Source organism: Aythya fuligula, chromosome 1 (genome assembly GCF_009819795.1).
Source record: "Aythya fuligula isolate bAytFul2 chromosome 1, bAytFul2.pri, whole genome shotgun sequence".
NCBI classification, from domain to species: domain Eukaryota; kingdom Metazoa; phylum Chordata; class Aves; order Anseriformes; family Anatidae; genus Aythya; species Aythya fuligula.
Window position 1 is genome coordinate 21,562,405 of NC_045559.1, and position 19,321 is coordinate 21,581,725.

At 40.8% G+C, this 19,321-nt stretch overlaps 1 protein-coding gene across 5 annotated transcripts in view; it reads right to left on the bottom strand.

Moving 5' to 3' along the window:
- Positions 1-2,088: 2,088 nt before the first annotated feature.
- The window catches only part of PLXNB2 (plexin B2), a 257,287-nt gene continuing 240,054 nt past the window's right edge, over positions 2,089-19,321 (bottom strand). For all 5 annotated transcript variants that reach the window (XM_032197592.1, XM_032197584.1, XM_032197575.1 and 2 more), the window contains 8 exons: positions 18,697-18,781; positions 13,541-13,695; positions 11,697-11,857; positions 10,948-11,095; positions 10,357-10,421; positions 9,551-9,626; positions 7,475-7,549; positions 2,089-3,946 (listed from right to left, as the gene is read on the bottom strand). In XM_032197592.1, coding sequence (XP_032053483.1) covers positions 3,842-3,946; positions 7,475-7,549; positions 9,551-9,626; positions 10,357-10,421; positions 10,948-11,095; positions 11,697-11,857; positions 13,541-13,695; positions 18,697-18,781 — 870 coding nt within the window. In that variant the 3' untranslated portion in view covers positions 2,089-3,841. The remainder of the gene's footprint in view (positions 3,947-7,474; positions 7,550-9,550; positions 9,627-10,356; positions 10,422-10,947; positions 11,096-11,696; positions 11,858-13,540; positions 13,696-18,696; positions 18,782-19,321) is intronic.

Genomic DNA, 19,321 nt, shown 5'->3' on the forward strand with positions numbered 1-19,321 from the left:
GTATTTTCTAAGAGAAGTCAGTGGATTTGAAAAAGTCAAAGACAAGGCAGTCTTTCCTCATGATCACATTCTTTAGGAAGTCTTCAGAGGACTACTGTGCTTAGCTACAAACGGGAAATCTGACTAGAACCTTACTACAGCATGGTAAATCAAGGTGTTGCAGCCACAGGAAATGTGAAAAAATGTTTTTTGGTCACAAACAGAGATTTTAGGCCAAGTAGGTCCATACTACCAGGGAATAATAAGGCTGAAAACAGTTTTGTTAGTAACATGGCTTGGGCACCTGGAACAGTAAAGGACTGACCACAAAAACCTCATCAGTGCTGGTAAGTCCAGGACAGCTGAAATTCAAGCTCCGAGCCATTTCAAAAATCTTTACACAGATGGTTAAAAAATCGCCCATGTTAACAAGAGTTTGGGAATTTGTGAATGCATGAATTCCAATTTGAGCTTATTAATTCCCTGTATATTTTTTTTTGTTTATAGCGATGGCTCTGCTGCTGTTCAGAAGGGTGCCAGAAAAGCCAGTTTTAGGGATGGCGAGTAAACAGCTCAGTCCGAGCAGGCTGACCACGCATCCAACGCAGCAGCTGGCAAAACGGGGAGGCTTGAGTATGGCTGTGGCAGATGGATGATAAAAACCGTCCTGAGGAAGTGCTGTGCCTCGCTTATACAAGGTAGCTGACGTCCCTTCCAACCAGAAGTTGTCGCCCATAAATTGATAGAACGTAGAGTTGGAAAAAGACCTAGGAAGGTGTCAGAGGGAAACTTGGCACTGAGGAAAGAGTGAGCTCCTGTTTGTGTTACTCTGCATTGGGCAAGCAGAGGTATGGACCACGTCCCGGTACCTGAGATCCCCCCTTGCAGTTTGCAGTTGGGGAAATGAGGACTAACAAGGAAACAAGGCTGAACCCAGCGATGGGACTCAGACCTGCCCGTGGTGGCTGACAGCCTGCACCCAGCCCTGAACTATGGCTGGTAGATGTCCAAGCACAGGAGCTTTGTTCCCAGCCGGCACCGATGCTCCCGTTATGCAGAGGGAAGGTTCTGGTGCTCCAAGAAGAGCCCCACAGAGGGGCTGTGAGGGGATAAAAGGGAGGGAGACCCCCGGTGGGCTTTTTTCTTTTATCTTGTAGATGAACCAGATGGCAGGAACAGCAGAAACCAAAGGAGGAGCACGAAGCCTTTAAGAATCAGATTGCTAAAATGCAGGGAAAACTGAAGCCAAAAACTAGGTCTGGACAAAGCAGAGCGCCAGAGTGGAAAAACAAGCACTGGAGGAGCTTAGCCAAAAGGAGAAAGAATAAAATAAAACATCCCAGTTCTTCGATTCAAAGTCCAGCTCTGTGCTTTTGGGGGAGGAGACAGAGGAACTGAAGAAGGGGCATTGAGGCTCCTTTGTAGCTGCAGCTGCTCGCAGTTATTGGCCCCCATGCACCGTCAGACAGTGGAGAAAGCCTGCAAATCTCCCCCAGGGTGTGAAAAAAGGGCAAGTGTCATGAAGAGTGCCCACGGATCCACCACACAACTCGCACACCCCAGCAGACACACGCACGGGTAGCCTGAGCAGGAAGGATTTTGGCACGGTCCTGCCGTAGCCCACAGCAGCTTGTGATTGCCTGCAGCTGCTCTGCATCGAGTCGGTGATGCCGGGGGCACAGCACGGCCCCTCTGGAAGCCCTGCTTCCCCGAGCAGGGCTCTTTGGTCTCTCTGGAGGGATGCCACCGAGCCTGTATTTTATTTGACTTTCAGATCCCAAGGCGGATTTCCATCAGGCAAGAAGACCTTGCTACGGGATGTTGCAATGCATCCTCCCTTCTCAAGAGTACTCTCATTTTTCAGGGCAAGTGCCCATAACAAGGGCCTGATGTCAGACACAGCAGCTGCAAAATGCGCTGCGCTCTTCCATTACTGACCGCAGACTGCTGGATGCTGCTGCTCCACCACCCCCAGAGGAAGAACTGGAAGCCCCTTTTAACACCCACCCCCCAGTTTCAGTAAAGATCCCATGACACTTTGTGGAAAAAAAACAATGTTGTATTTGATTTACAATTAACAGGATTTACAAATAAAGACAAAGAAACAGATTAGCCATGAAATTAGGATGCCTTTGTTGATGAAGGAGTAGCTGGCAAAGCACCTTTATGCAGCAGTAATGTACCTCTGTCCTAAACAGTGTAAAATAACTTATACCCCAGGCAGGTTCAGGAATGATTATACACAAATACAAGAAGTTCAAAACAAAACAAAACAAAACAAAACAAAAAAAAAAAATAAAACCACCATAAACCAACAAACCGAAAAAACCTCCCAGCCTTGTACTAGTTCTGGTGAGGCTTTCGATTTTTGGAAACTGAAGGAAAGGTCCGCTCACAAACATCAGGAACTTTCCAAAAAGTACTAAAAATAAAAAATCAACAATGGGGAAGCCGATTGTATGGCAACCTGCTGGGCACGGCAGCGGGCGGCAGGAGCTGTGTTAGCTTGCTGAGGATAAGCAGTGGCCAGGCGCTTGGCGGAACAAGGAATGAACTTGTACAGATGGCAGCGCTTCGTTAAAATGCTACGTTACTGCCAAAAGTCTTGAGACAAAAAGGAATAAAGTCCTCTGATGTGCAATACAGCAATTGAAGAAGACGTACCTAACTTTCTGATTTGTATGTAGCTTACCTATATTGTAAACGCACGCTTTCAGACAAGATATTTAAATTTTCTTTGCTATGGGTTATGGTTTGTGTTTGATCAAATGCAGCATTCCAAGGCTCAAAATTGACTGAGTGGTTTTCATTACATGGGTATATGATTTTTTCCAATATCATACTAGTATTTTACATCACAAATACAATAGAAACAAGTGATGGTATTTCTAGGACAGTTCCAAGATTCAAAAAAAAAATCATCAGAACCATTCTAAAATAAGATATTATACAGAATCAAATCATGTTAAACAGCACACTCTCGGCAAGCAGCTAATTACAAGCATTCTGCTGGTCATGTTTTTCACACAAAAGTCATTCAATAGCACATAAATATTTCTTTTTCCGATCTGCTTCTTTTTACAAAACCATTCATCAGATTCACAGAATTAGTACAAGTAAGGCACATTAGCATATATCATAAAACTCACAATAATAACAAAGAGTTGTAAAGATTTAAGGACTAATTCTCCATTACAGTGGTTTCTGAACCAAATGAGACTTCATCAGTAGAACCCTCCTTACAGGCATGACATTGCTTTTGTTTCTGCCAGCTGTGGTGGGTGCAATTCTGTGCATTACCATGGACATAAATAATTAACCTAAGAACCATGTGTGGTAGCAAATCCCATTTGCGGACCTCGCGGAGAAATGAGACGCATCGTTTACAACGTTCATGATGAGCACAGATGAAGTTTTAGAACTGTGTGGACATCAATTTCCAGTTATCGAAACAAAAGGGGATATTGCATGGTTCTCTGAATATGCCATTAATTTCCTAGTACAAATATTGCTTAAAATATAGAGGATGCTATAGTATTGAATTTACTTGCATAATGTAAATGCTGATGTCTCGGATCCTACAAAATTAAACGAACTACAGACTTGCTTTCTTCCACCCCCCACCCTGCCCCCAGCCAAAGGATTTTCTTTCCCACAGAAGATTCATTTACACACAACACAGATTTTAATTAGAAGCATAATTTACATTAAAAATTTTTACATTACACCTCTGCTATCAAAAAAACATGAACTTTTTCATTTAAAGTTGTAATTATACATTAAAAAATAGAACACTATTTCCTTAATAGGAACAATGAATTTGAACATCTTTAGATCAGATTTCTTTATTGCAGCTTTTGAGTCAAAGGTCAGTCACTTTATTCTCTAATGCAGCTGCTATTTGCTGTAAACGGAAGGCAAGCTGCATTTTTTGTGCAGCTGGATCCTCTTCAAGTGCATTTATAATCTGGAAGAAATAAACACAGAATGTTTAGAATCATTTAGCTTAAAATATATGACACCATTCCCAGACCAAGTGTTTGATACTGCTTTGGTTTTCCAGTCTTTTGCATTCACTCTGCACCAAAGATAAAGTCCATCTACGAGGCTCCATGCTGTATTTTTACATGAAGACAATAAAAATGATCGTCTCCATTACTTTATCTAAGTTACTACGATGTTTCCCATTATGCCAGGATTCAAGCAAATTAATAGGTAGTACTTTATCTTTTGAAATATTATGTTGCAAGGCGGAGCAGGCAGGGAGAAAACATCAGAAGCATTGACTTTACAGTTATGTAAGAAGCTGTGGTTTTACTTACAGCACATCCTACAAGGCTTAAGGGTCATTTACCAGCAGTAACTAAGCCCCATCCCCATGAGATTTGGTTATGAGCGCCTCCTGGGTGGTCCACGCATGGGCATAGCTCAGAGCAAGGAAAAGTCTTGTCTGTCTATAGGCAATATATTGAAGAAAATGGACTGGTCACAGTGTCAGGGAGCTTCTTGAGGTAGAGCTGAGACCCTGGGCTGGTAGAACATAGCTCAGGAAGCAAACAACTCATCAGAGGAGCCCCCCAACATCCTGCACACAGTCTCTGCTGTACGGAATATATACAGCAAAGTATGACTCTAAGACACCAGGGATTTTAAAATGAAAGCTAGAAAAGGTCAACTGTTATGAGAAGGCTTTTCTTCAAATAGAGTTTTTTAGGGCTTCTCAAGATCAAATTTCAAAGGTTTTGAAAGGTTTTCATTCCTACCATCCTTCAGGGAAACTTTTCCACCAACTATTAGATTTCTCCATTAGGAGAATGTATTACATGGCAAAACTGTTCTTTTGCTAGGACTGGCTTTATTAATAAAAGTCAGATGCTGTCATCAAGCAGAAGGCTTTACCTATGCTTAAATACTACCTAAAGTTTTCAAGTACAAGAACTGGAGAAATCGAGTCTGCCTGTCGTTACCTGTGGTTCTCACTGCTTTACTGACAATGGAGGTTAACGCAGTCAGTACCAATCTAGCTAACAATTTCCCTTCTGAGGACTGGTACAGCATTAGAGTTTCAAACAGTGGAGCAAATTTGTTTAGAAATCATTGACTTAATGGATTTGTTTTTAGAGCATGAAAACATTTTTACAAGACAGTTAATAAACTCTTATTACAGTATTTAAATAGGGCCTAATTTAATTTGATATTGTTCCCTTCATTTAAACAATTATACCTAGCTGTAACGCCTCAAATCAAGACTAAATAATTCATGATTATCTCTGCTGGTGAATATAACTTTCATATAAATGTGGACAATTAGAGCGTACCCACTTAGTCATTGTCAAGCCCTGCAGAGCTGTGCAAGGTACAGCACATGCTGGCAACCACCATTTCAGCAATGAAGATAAGGGCAGCCGCAAAATGTTCCAATTTATGCAAATTAAAACATTTTTACGGAAAATAAATAAGCTTGATTTATTTTACTGAATGGTTCGTGACGCATTATCTCCCCAACTCTGAATTAGCAGCCTTTCAATCAGATGCATCTTGTTGTTATATGGTGATGTATGCAAAAGGAAGGGCTGCAGTTCTGCTTTGTGGTTTGCTGGCTTGCCACTGATCAGCTCTGACAGCTGAGCAGAGAGGAGGCTCTGCCTGTGCCTGCCTCCAAACGTGAGAATCCAGAAGCCACGACTGGGTGCAGGGACAGGGGAGTATGGAAGAAGCAGGAATTTATGGTTCGTCTGTCTCACAGGTTGCTTGAGTGCTTCTACAACAGGTCAGGCCGCAGAGATCACAGAATGGTTTAGGTTGGAAGGGATCTGAAAGACCACCTGGTTCAACCCCCCTGCCATGGGCAGGGGATCTCCCACCAGCCCAGGTTGCTCAAAGCCCCATCCAGCCTGGCCGTGAACACTTCCAGGGATGGGGCATCCACAGCTTCTCAGGACAACCTCTTCCAGTGCCTCACCACCCTCACAGTAAAGGATTTATTCTGAATATCTTACCTAAAGGATTTATTCTGAATATCTTATCTAAAACTATGTCTTTCAATTTAAAACCACTCCCCCTTGTCCCATCACTACACTCCCTGGTACAGTCTCCCCCAAGCTTTCCTGTAGGCCGCCTTTAGGTACGGAAAGGCTGCAATGAGGTCTCCCCAGAGCCTTCTTCTCTCCAGGCTGAACAACCCCAGCTTTCTCAGCCTGTCTTTGTAGGAGAGGTGATCCAGCCCTCTGATCATCCTTGTGGCTCTGCTCTGGACCTGCTCTAACAGGTCTATGACTTTCTTGTGCTGGAGGCCCCAGAGCTGGATACAGCACTGTGGGTGCAATCTCACAGGAGAGGAGCAGAGGGGGAGAATCACTTCCCTTAACCTTCAGGCCACGCTTCTTCTGATGCAGCCAAGGATATGGGTGGCTTTTTGCAGATATTCTGGAACATGTTGAAAATAAGTTTCCTCAGCTCTGGGGATGAGGAAACCAACACCATCAGTTTGGCCTGTGTGTCTCCAGTCATTTTTCCTACTAATACCAACTGAAAGTAGTCTCAGGATGAGCTGGTTTCCCTTGCTTACATCTGTATTTAAAGCTGTGAAAAGCTGGCTGCTCCTGCAGAAAGCAGCTGCAGTGAAGCTGCGGATGAGACTCACTGCCTTTGCTGCTAAATATAAGTGAAAACAAAAACTGTGCTGAGGTGCAGGACCAACTGAAGAGAGCTCACATGTGCTGTACTCCTTTTTTTGATTCAGCATCTGTTCTTACTTGCTTTGATTTAATTCTGAGAGTTTTCTGGAGGCATTCATTTCCATGGAAACCTTTGAATAAAAGTTTCCTTCTCTCTTTTTGTTTTCAGATTAAGATCGGAGAGCCACAGCCACAGCCCAGCAACACTGGGATATTCTTTGTCCCCCTTTCCACAGGGCCTGTAGAATCCAAGAAACACTTTGGGCTGAATCTGTAAGCTTCCTTTTGAATCTGACTATACTCAGCAGTTGCTCTGCTTGGGTTTACCTTGGGCAGGCACTTCATTTGGCACAGCAAAATGGGGACGGCAGCATGCATGGAAGTTTTAAGTGCATCTTAACTAATAAAAAAAGGCAATGCCCCATTCCTACAAGCAAAACAAGTTTAATGGATTGTTCCTAAAAATCCCCACCAAACTACTGGCTTGAAACCTTATATAGCTCTGGCAATTGCTCGGTGACGTTCTAATGTCCTAATTCTTAGGCATTAGGATAGCAGAACTGAAGAGAAAGGATTTTTAAATCTATTTCTCTTTCAGATCTCATTAAGCGATCACTACCAAAATGAGATAACCCATAGTGAAGCTGTTCATTTCTAAGAATATACCCTTAGGCAGTGTAATTGCCAAGGAAGGCGTGTAACTGCGAAGTTAGAGCTTTCTGTTCAGCACTGCCTTTACCTGATTATCCAGGGAAAGTTAGATTTTAAACTTTTTACTATAATTATATTAAAAAAAGAAAAGAAACCCCACAACTTACCTCATCGTAGTATTTGTTAGTGTACTGGTAGAGTTGGTGTAGAGCCACGAGTGTGTTTAAGGAATCGGTATGTGCCTGTTAAACAACACATGTAAGCAGCAAACATCAAAATTTCATCACAATTGAAAGTTACACACATGCATGACTGCAGGATACAGCACACAGTCCCATTGTCAAATTCAAGCTCTGCATCCTGTAACTCTTGCTAAGTGATGCTGAGGCAGAAAAAGGGGTGAGAAAACTTTTGTTTGGTGATTTTTAGATCAAGCTTTTCCCACTGGTGTTTTTCTGGCCTGTCTGCAGCTCTAGCACAGGAGGTGGAAAGTATTTTGAACTTTGAATGTCAGACCACAGATTACAGCTGTAACATCTGTTAACAACATGGGTACGTATAACTAAAGCATTCAGTCAGTACAATCTACATATTGCTGAGATACTAAACATTGGTTCTGTCACTGCCATGTCTGTTTGAAATCATTTCTTCAGCTCTGTAACTGCTTGAAATTATTCACACCTCACTATAGGAAAGGTGTAACTCTTCGAGATAGTAAGCACATGTACATTTGGAAAAAGCCATTTGAATCATGAAGATGGAAAGGGGGGCGGGAGGAAAGAGAGGGAGAAAGAGAGGAGAGGGACTTTCAATGATGCAAGAAATAACCCTTCCATTACCTCTCCTTTCATTCTCCCCATGACATTTAACTTGTGTAGCAAATGTGCTCTGACTGTCTAAACAGATGTTTCTCATTCAAACGTATAGGATTCAACTCTCTAGCTATGCCTTTAGTTTTTTAAATTAGTTAAGAAAATGAAGAATTGCAAAATACTGCTACTGGCACAAATGATTATCCAAGTTGTAAACAAGCAGAGAAACATCCATCTTTCTTTTTCCTACAATAGTCACTTCCAGAGCAGGTCAAAATTTGCAATGTTCCATCAGTCCTTTCCTACTTACTTCTATCATAATTTGCAATGTAAATAGAAAGGATCAACATATTCTGCTGATTTTAAAACATTCCTTTGATTTTACTTTTAATGACCAAACATTTTAATTTTACATACATCTCAAATTTTATAATAAATAAAATGAACTGGAAAATGAAATGTCACTGCAGATGAGTTTCATAGTGACTGAATGAAAATAGAAACATCCTCACGAGGACGTTAATCTGCAAAATGTTAGGTCCTAAGGGCACTGAAATAAACAAATCACAAGAATTCCCCAAACATCCTTGTACCACTAGGACTCTTAAAATAAATTAGGCAAATGAGCAAACCAGCCAGTACATACAGTATCTCTTTGCTCAGGCTAAACACTTTCCTTTCAGATTGGTGAGAGCTTCTGCAGGTTCTCTGGGTTAAATCGAGTGCTTTGAAGGCACAAGCCTGTTCTAGCTAAGCTAAGCAGCACAGCAGACAGGCTTTTTCAAGAATGAAGCAGGTTTTGTAGTGTCTTTTCTCCCCAAGTCTGAAACCAGAGCCCCCAGCTACCAATCAACCCCCTCTGCTCTCCTCCATCACAGGTAACCCCCAGTAACCTATACTGTGAAAAGAAGCAGTGCCTATCGAGCAGGCATATGATGGGCTTCTTGTGTGCTGTGTAAAGCAGAAGTATTGTCCTCATAGAGACAGCTCTAAAATGCACTATATGTAACGTGTGCGACTTCCCTTTCATTTCTGGAGTCAAATTGTTGCTGCGATAGCAGTCTGAATTCAGCCACCACTTGTTATCAGCATGATCAATGCTAAAAACCCTCTCGGTGCTGTGGAGAGAAAACACCTTTCAGCAGTGTTGTAATTTTTCCACAATGGATGTGAAAAAATTCAAACACTTTACTCTGGCACCTACATCACTCAGAGAGATTTGTGACGATAGCCATTCTTGGTTCCATTCAATAATCAACACTTCAAAAGGCTAAAAAGCACTACACTAAGCAGGAGTCTTTCAGAGATGTATTAAATAACTCATTTGATGCTTCAACATAGAATAAACCCACTTGTCGCGTTAGAATGAGAAGACAAACAGTGCTATACTTGGCTTCCATTTCAGGACAAGGAAACTTAATTTATTCTTACCCTAGAAATCTCTGCTAAATGGGTATTCATATCTTGGTCACTAACTGGCACCATCTGACGAATGCCTTTGTAGTAACTGCAACAAATTAAAACAAACTGTCAGTTGGTGAAATACACAAAATTTTCATTTTGCATTTATTTTAAACATGCTTCCTAATTGCGCAGGAGATGTTCCACCACAACAGACCAATGCTTCATTTAGTCATGCTGTCTCCGAGCAGTCATTAGTACTTGATACCCTTGCAAGAAAGGCAAATCACACCTGATTACACAGGACCACAACACAGGAAAGAAATCTATTTATAATCCAGCTGATGATTGTTTCATGTCTTCAAACTTTTGAAGTCATCAGCTGGGAAGAGTTGAGTCCTTTAGCGGACCTTCAGTGGTACTGACAGAATTCCCAAATCGGTAAATGTTGAAGTCAGAGCCTGAATAGAAAAAATGTCTCTGTGAAAATGTTTTCAGGATTTGATCCCTATTCAGTTATGGAAGTGCAGTGCTGGATAGACAGATCATGGGTAAGAACAGCTGTCATGCAGAACAGCATTGTGTTCTTTCCCAGATAACTCTGTCCATCTGCTGGCACAGACATGGACACGCATTGGGTCACAATGCCACTCCATGTCAACACTGTGAACACCACTGACAAGGGAATGTTTTAATGTTCAGGTGTAAAATTTTTAACATTTGGCAGTTGACTTCAACTGTGTCAGCATTCACTTTTCCTGTTACTAAGTACATTTACAAAGGCTTAAAACCCTAACAGCTCTCAATCAGCATGAAAAAAGTCTCTTTATACTTACTCTTCCACCATTTTCTTATAGTTAGAGATTTCTTTTGCGTAAAGTAATTTATTACTTGGAGAATCCTGAAAAAAATATAATAGAAATTTGGTTGATTTATGAATGTCTCTAAGAAAAAAGCATGAAGTCAAGAACTCAAGATCAAGCCTTCCTAATCACATGCACTTGAGCTTTGTGGATATTAACATTCTGATGCTTACTATTATTATTATTAAAATTTACTTCGGTAAATGGGTGGGATTATTTGTCCTAAAAAGATGAAGTTTACATACGGCACTATTTGTCAAGTTTGACAAATATATCAATGGAGGATAATTCTAAATTACAGTGGACGTGAAATAACTATTTCTTAAACTTGTTTTTTATAAAAGCAGTTGATATTTTCTGCTTTTTAGGAACTCAGTTGGCAGACTACACAGTAACAATGACATGCTCACCAACCTGCTAAGTGGTGAAATGCTAACTTCATTATAAAACCAAAAGGAAACTATCAATGCTGTATCTTCTTAGAGAATGGGTATTGTTTTAGGACAATGCCCCGTGTCTTGTCAGGCATGAAAATAGTCAGGATGTAGAATGCAAATCACTTACTCTGCTTAATTTGTGCTCTGTTCTCGTGCAAGCATCCATGAAAGTCTGTGCAATGACTGACAAGGAAGCATCCACTACTTCGTGAACATGAACATCAAAGATGAAATGGGGATTTTTCAGTATGTTTACCCAGAATCTAAGAGGCAAGCTGCAAAGCAAGGAAAAAGGTAAGAAAAAAACACCTTTTACACAATAAATGTTATACAACAAGCAAAGCACATGAAATTAAATATGGGTTTTGCGTTTTGATCTTCTCACTACAGTGAAACTTAATTTTATATTTCAACAATTACCCAAGCTATCTTTTGTCTGGTTTTCATGTCTGGAAATGAAGCCTTTGTATCTCACACAGAGAAATGAGAAAAGCTTATTTGAGAAGAATCCTAAGTGTCCCCAAACAGCAAGAGAAGATGTCTGAGTGGTTAGAAAAACTACCTGAGTAACATTTTATTAGATTTTGTGCTTTGACAGGTAAATCTAGTCTCTTTTGCTTCTTGCTTTCCTATTCTCTGAGGAAAGATGAAAAGCAAAGAGGTAAATCTGCCAACGGTTATCCCATAAGTAGGTATAATTTTTTGCAACTTCCAGACTTACAGGGAATCCTTTTGATCATATGAACATATTATCTCAATTAAAATGATTCTGAGAATTACAAATGAAATTTACTTTGATTAGTGGTAAGAGTGACAGCACATACCTGGGAACTACAGTCTCATTTCCCTGCAATGTAATTATTACTCTGTTCATACCTGTTTGTTTTCCAGATGTGAATGGTATCTTCATCCTTGATGTCATGTTTTTCTGCTTGTTCATCAAGAAAATCAAAGAAGTATTTCACAGCTGGTGGCACCACATGGTTTGAGTTGAGCACACTATGAAAGAAGTTATCTACAAACTGCTGAAGTGTTCCCTAAAAGTGAATTTAAAAGAAATTTGCATTACAAGCTGAACTGAGTGCTATCCTAGACCCTTTTTTCCTTCAGTCCAGTTGCAGTTACTGAAGGTCATCAACGCTGAGTGCCAGGTGATGCAGGGTGCCAAGTGACAAAACAAACAAACATACAAACAACTTCTTAATGAATTGACTTTGCAAACAGCCCAAACAATAAAAAACTTCTAGAGAACAACTTTATGTTCTAGTCTGAAAGGCTCCGACTTCATCCATTATCATCATGCAGTTAACATGGAAAGCTGTGCTTTCTGCCTGTCTAAAGCAGCAGAATCTGGTTTCTACAATAGATTTACAATTCAAGTTCATTGTACACATAAATAATTGCTAAAAAATTTGTAATTGTTTTGCAGCTTCCCAGCTCTAGAGCATCATGTACCACTACAACAGAGACTGAGAGGAAGAAGCACCAGTGACCACTTGACCTGTTGCGCAGGGGAAAGCACTTGGGTCTCATTAGATGCCCATCCTGGTCCAGCTCCATGAGCTCCACCAAATGTGAAGGATGAAGCATCCCTGGGAGGAATGCATTTTTGTCAGGATCCCTGAACCTGCCAGGACCTTAAAGACCATGACCTCTGAGACTGTCCCTTTGTGAAGGGTGCAGTCTTCTCTTTCTCTTCTTCTCTTTCCCAATGAGAAGATGACCTTGTTGAGGCCACATGCAGTCCATCCCCACTCAGCTGGTTGGCCCTATGGACATGTTTGAAGGGCTGCATCTTCTCTTTCTCCATCACTCCAGCTGCCAGCCCCAAAACTGGGCAGGGACTGAGCCCTAAACCCCTGTGCTGGCAGTGCAGTCAGGGAGGACACTTCACCGGTCCTGGGCTGTATGGGCAGCTGTGGTCCCAGTCATTGCACCTCACCGGCTCTGTACAAGTTAGTAAAGCTCCAGATTGGCAATGATCTGCCAACTGGCTATTGGGAATAGAAAAGGGATTTGTTAACAGAGAGATATTTGTTAACAGAGAGATAAGAGGGATACATGCATCTTGCTGGCTGCAAGTCTGTGCCATCCATACACAGACTTTCTTTCAGGTCCACTTTCACACTTGGTCAAATGGCCTTAGCTGGAGTCAGGTCACTCCCATTTTCATGAAGAACTTGGTCTTGGTCATTAAACACATTATCCTAAGCTCCTTCTGCAAGGAGGAATCCTTAGCATAATTATTTTGGTTGTGATCCATTCTACAGTATAAACACTAAAAATACTCTCAAAGGACTATTACCATTTGAAAACATTTTTACTATTTTTCTAGATAATACTGCAGCACTGGAAACAAAGAATGGGGAAACAAAAGGCTCTGTAGCAGTATGTAAAGCATTTGGTTTAAAATAAAAACCTACAGAATATTATTTAAACAGGTGGCACAGAAGAGAATATCCATCTTTGTCTTGCAAGAAAAATCCTCATTTAGCTAACTCAGAATTATGGTTCTCGGCTTTCATCTGGAGTTAAAATTTATCTCTTTCCCAGCAATGTTCTTGAGGGCATATTAATCACTTGAAGCTCTGAACACAAGCTTGCATGTACATGACAGAGAAAAATTTCAGCCAAAAGCATGACTAATATTTGCATCATTTTCTTTGGTAACAAGTCAAAATCTATAGAGGCACAGTGTAACTGTGACATCTGACCCTTACCTTCACAGACAGAAGTCTTGTCAGGTAGATTTCTGTAATAGCTTTGGTTCTCTCTTTTTCTTTCACACTGCCTCGCTTTGATTTGCCTTCATCAATTTCATCTACTGGCCGAACTAGATGCCAGACCTTATTTTCATCTTCCAGAAGTGCATGCCCTAGAAACAGTAATTGCAATAATTACAAAAAACTCTCCCCTGAAAATAATTATGAAATAATCATGCACATCAGTACCTGTAAGACCCTTGCACTCTATCCTTAACTTACCTTTCTTTTTGCCAAGAGGACCTAGATTACTTGGTTCCCCTCTAACAACCCAAGAACTAAATTTTCATTAATACACAAGTATTGCTTTATGTTACAAGAGGAGCACTGAAGTAGGGTTGTGGCTTGCTTTTGTTAAGAACAAAAAGGAGAGGAAGTAAGTATACAATAAGGAAACTCCTCTTCTGTCGTGCGAGCACAGTATGCACATTTTTTGGAGATCTACACAGTGAAAATACTCTACCCCTTGGTGAACAAGATCAAGCTACAGAAACTGAGCTAGGTCTGACCCAACAGCCCCCATAGAAAGGACAATCTTAGCCTGCTCTGGGTACAACACATGGTATTGTAGAAGCTCTGATGAATTTGGCAGTGGCAAATTCACTTGTTCTTCCTTTAAATCCTGAAGTATGTGTTAATATATCTGCTTGGCATAATCCCAAAAAGTCAACAGTGCTTTTCCAGTCGAGGTTACTGCATCAGTGCATTTAAAAGCATTGATGTTTTAAAAACATGAAAGTTATTTTTCCCATAAAAATTGTGATTCAGCCCTCTTACACAAATTATTTTGCAATACAGCTCAGTATTATGCATTAATATAAGTATATGTGTATAATGTAACTGAATTACAGTTACTGTGGAGAAATATCAGTTTCTAATTGCACAAATTTTGTCCTTTCAAACTTTTGGCCACAGTACTTTATTAACTAAGTTCCTCAACATCTACATTAAATTAACCAGATGTGTGTTAAATATTTGATATCATAGAAGAAAATAACATTAATATGTAATCTGGCCAAGGCAACACTTCCACATGAATCTGTTTCATATATTCTCATGGAAAGCATAAGCTATGCAGGCTTCTGGTGCCTTTACTTCCTTTTGACCAGGTAGATCTTTTAGCCAAGGAAAAATGAGATATTTAATGCTGTTGTCCTTTGGAAATCCTTAATTTGACTTGGAAGTTCATGTGCATGAAGTAAGAAAGAAATAAAAGCTATTGTTTTATTTTGAAGCAGCTGTGATTTCACAATTGATGCCATTCATAACAACCGTTTGCCAGTGCAGTAAGAACTGCTGATGGGCCTGAAGTTTGAAGTCTCTTTTGCAATGCCTGTTATTTACTCTTGTGAATAAGTGGATGAAATCACACAGTAAGAGAAGAAACTAAACCATGTCAGTTGTTTGGTACACTTCTACTTCCTCCTGTGATTCAAAGGAATTCATCCTCTCTTTGCCCTGCTGATGGTGCGTGGCCTGATTTAACTTTGCAGTAAAGAGAAGAAACCAAGGGGGATTCCACTAAGGTTACTTGCCCTTACATATGGCTTAATTTGGCGTGCTTGTTTAGCAACAGCAGAATTGGCTCCTAGTGAAACGATAGCTATTTGATAGGAAAGTAGGGTGTAAAGGGAATGCAGCTCAACCGGATGAACCTTTTGCAAAACAAAGATCCCAGTTCATTGCTAAAAATAGCAGCAAGAAAGAGGAAGAGAAATGCAGAAGAGGGGGCAACGAGACGTATTAGCAGCACATTGCTAGGAGGAGACCAGACTTCCGGGAGATAACATCTTCCCAGTGGAAACCTAGGGGGCAAAGGAAGTAAAATATAGGGGAGAACATTATCTTTTGTGGTTGTAGTAGCCACAAGATGCATCAAGCTGTAAGTGGAGAGAGGACTGTACCCACTGGGTCAAATGCTTCCCCCTGAATGCCTCCTCCTGCCCCTCGTGCATTCTTTGGCTGATACAAGATGGCACGAACCAGGTGGGGACATGGCGGAGGCCAGTTGGCTGGTGGCGACCAGCATGGCCCCCTCCTGCTGCATGACCTGCAGCAAGCTCGCTCCATCCTCCCCTGAGAACATGCTGCTGCTCCGGGTGGGTGGAGGAAGGGCTGTCCTACACACATCTGCTAATCAGTATTTCTGATCTGCAGCCCTCTGGCTATTCCACAGCAGAATAACTGAAAAAAAGAAAGAAATAAAACCCACGACACCAACCCCTTCACAAAAAAACAAAACAGAAAGAAATACCCAGAATAAGTTTTCAACAAAACACGCTGCATTGGCTTATAGTTCAGTACAGAAATCCTAGCATAAAATCATTGAAACCATTCTCCATCTTGTTACAAATTAGTAATTGCATTTATTATCTCCAGAAGCAAAGGATTCTGCATTTAATTTGTCACAACTGCCAGCTTCCAGTGTCTTCCTGTTAGAAGCTGTGAATCAAAAGCAGCATGGAAGCAATGCCAGGTTTTAGAGCAACATCTCTGAACATGGTTTTACATTTTCGTTCTGTGCAAAGCCTAGTGCTTTGGCAGACAGTCAATGGCTTCAGCTGACATTTCTCAATGCAAAAGGTGCAAGTTAATGAGAGACTGGATAAAAGGAAAACCACTCCGTCACAAGCCTTATTCATAGAGCAGAGATAGGATTTCTATTTATTCCAGCCCTGTAAATCCCTGTGTCATATAAATGCGTATGTGTGGGAGGGAAAGCCTCTGATCCTCTCCTCTACCTTTTATACACATAGCATCTCACAAATCACTGTCGCTGTGGGCTCTTGCTTTGCACTAGCTCTGTAACATTTTATAGCTTTCTGAAAGAACAAGTTGGCACCAACTAGCTCTGAAGACCCTTAGGCGTTAAAGAAAATGGGCTAGCCTGGCACGAAATGTCGTCTTCCCAAATCACCACTGCACAAGACAGGGTGTGGAGAAGAAACAAGGTGGAAGCTGTCTTCACTCCATGCTTTGGGATCTGAGCTGTCTCTACAGATATTTTTCTTTCATGAATGAGAACCCTCATGTGACAGCACTGTCCCCAGAAGACTGCTTCTCCTTTACAATGTCATATGCCACACATATAGCAAAGGAGTCTGTCCATCTTGGAGTACAGATCACATGTGTTCAAAGAGCGTCTCTATACTGAATAGCTAAAGATGCATTTGTAGAGAAGAAAAAAAAAAACAGGAAAAAAAAAAACACAAACAAATAAAAACACTTAATCTGGTCCTCTGCTCTCTCACACAAAGGCGTGGGGAGGATGGAAGACTGGGAACCCACATCTGGAGACTGATCACCTCTTGGTGTTAAGAAGGGAAAGCAAGCTGAGGACACCATCAGGCTCCATCCACTGATCTACTTCTTCAGAGTGGAGGTGAATACCACCTGCAGTTATCTCAGCAATCAATGCAACTGAACTGAAGATGGACTAGGAATGGACTCCTCACCTTGCTGCACTTCATTGCCCCCTGTATTAAGCTGAATGTTTTATAAAGTGAAAAATCCGGGTTGGCACCTGCTGTGATAGAGGAATAGCCACCACTTTTCCAATTAAAGCAAACACCTGCAGCAACGTGGTGAGAGGATAGCAGCAGAAGCATAGCCATAATCGTTGGGAGAGAACATTAAAGGATGCTGGTAGAAGTTTTGACAGGAAGCATCCAGGAGGAAAGACTAAAAAATAAATGGCAAGCAATTCAGCCTGTCCTGATTTCCTGGCCAACACTCAGCACTAATGAAATGGAAATCTGCACACTTGTTAAATACAAATAATACACGTCAGAGCTATCAGCTGAGAGCCATCTCCTTGAAAAAATGTACATTTCTGGTATATTATTTCCAGTCTGACTGCTGAGTATTTGGAACCCATTCAATCTAAGATCGCTAAATCTGTTTAAAGGAATGAAACTATTAGGTGAACCAATGGCTTTTGCAATCAATGCTAGACAGAGAAGTATATCAAATGGGTTCATGAAACGAAGAATGATCTCAACAATTATCATTCCATAAATCTAATTTCCAACTCATGTAAAATAACTGAATGTAAGGATAAAAATAAGAGAAATCGAACATCTAAAATGTAAAGGAAATCATGTGACAAAGAACACGAATTTACAAGTAAATATTTCCATTAAAATCTGAGCACATTTTAGGCTGGAATGGATATTGTGTTTCATGAGATTGTGAGATAAAGGAAATTGGTCTAGACAGAGTACCGACACAGGGAACTAAAAGCTTTGAAAGACAGGTTCTAAGCTGACACGCTGTCTCCAGCATTGAGAAGTCCAGCTTATTGTAGCAAGCAGCAGTATTAGGATTAAGTAACGGCTGTATTAGTGACATGAAAGAGAGGAAGCATTATAAGGTAGTTCCTGATACTAGCTTACAGTGGATTGAAAACCTTGAAACAAAGAAATCAGGGAAAACATTGAATCTAAAGAGGTAACATATGGAATGAACACAACTAGACAACACAGCCCAGAAAAAAACAAAACAAAACAAACGAGCAAACAGAGCTGATGAAATAGTGCCTGCCATGGGAGAGAGACACAAAATATGCATGTGCAGAGATGAGTCTGCAAAGCAATATAGTTGTAAAAAGCGCAATACAGAAATTACATCAGATCCATTATGTCACAGAGCAGGGGAACAGGTCTGTCCTGTGGTTCTGAATGATGCGTTCAGTTCTCAATCTAGTAAATGGAAGAAATTCGGAAAGGAAAGTAATAAAGGGAAGAAGGAAGGAGAAAAAGAGGTAAAGCTTTGGAAAGATGAAACATATATTATGGCTACAGATGTAATGGGATTAAAAACCAAAATATCCAGGATATGTTTTCTAAGAGCACTTTCTATTAAGCTGGGTTATGGACTCATCAAACGAGTTATGGTTAAAGCCTCATTATTTCAGGCTTTTATAACTAGGACATCGAAAACCACTGCAAGCATATAGAGGACAACACAAAACAAATACGCCTTATATAGTTTGGTGGGAAATATCTACTTCCATGGATTTGCTCAGTGAACAGTATCAAGACAACAGTGTCATTGCCTTTCTGTTGGTGGAATTCTAGTCATTTTGGGAGGTAGGGCAGCCCCAAGATACTTACTTTCCCCTGGGACATCTTGCTGATTATCCTCTGGCTGCTGGGAAATTCCCATTTTTGATAAGATGAGTGTGGCACCGTCTCGGACCTTTGAAAATACAAGCACAGGGACGTTATTCAAAAGAAGTAAGCATGGCTGGACCTCTTAACAGCTAAACTGTTGTTTCTGTAATCTTTTGCAGGATATCTGGACCTATGATAAATGTTGCCCTTCAAATGCCTATTAGGCAACTGGGTCTGCAATTCAGAGCAGACTGCCACCCATCTCCTTTCATAAGAGATCACATCAATACCTCCTCTGAGATTACTCAAAATGCTAGAAGCACTTCCAAGACATCAACAAGACATCCGTGGTTCATCAATCCAGTGTGAGGGCCCTTTGTACAAACATGGATTTTATCATGAAGAAACAGAGCTGTCTGTTTCTGAGAGAAAACTAACTTCTACCTTTCCTAACCAGGATATCTGTTTTCAGAAAGGGATGAGTAGAATACAAAGGCAAGATAAGTGGACTGCATGTGTTTGGTAGTACGCACAATATGAAACTTTAAACAGACGGTACAGAGACATCAACATCTGCTCTCCTGACTGCGTTGCTGAGCAAACCAGACCAACCCAAAATCTATTT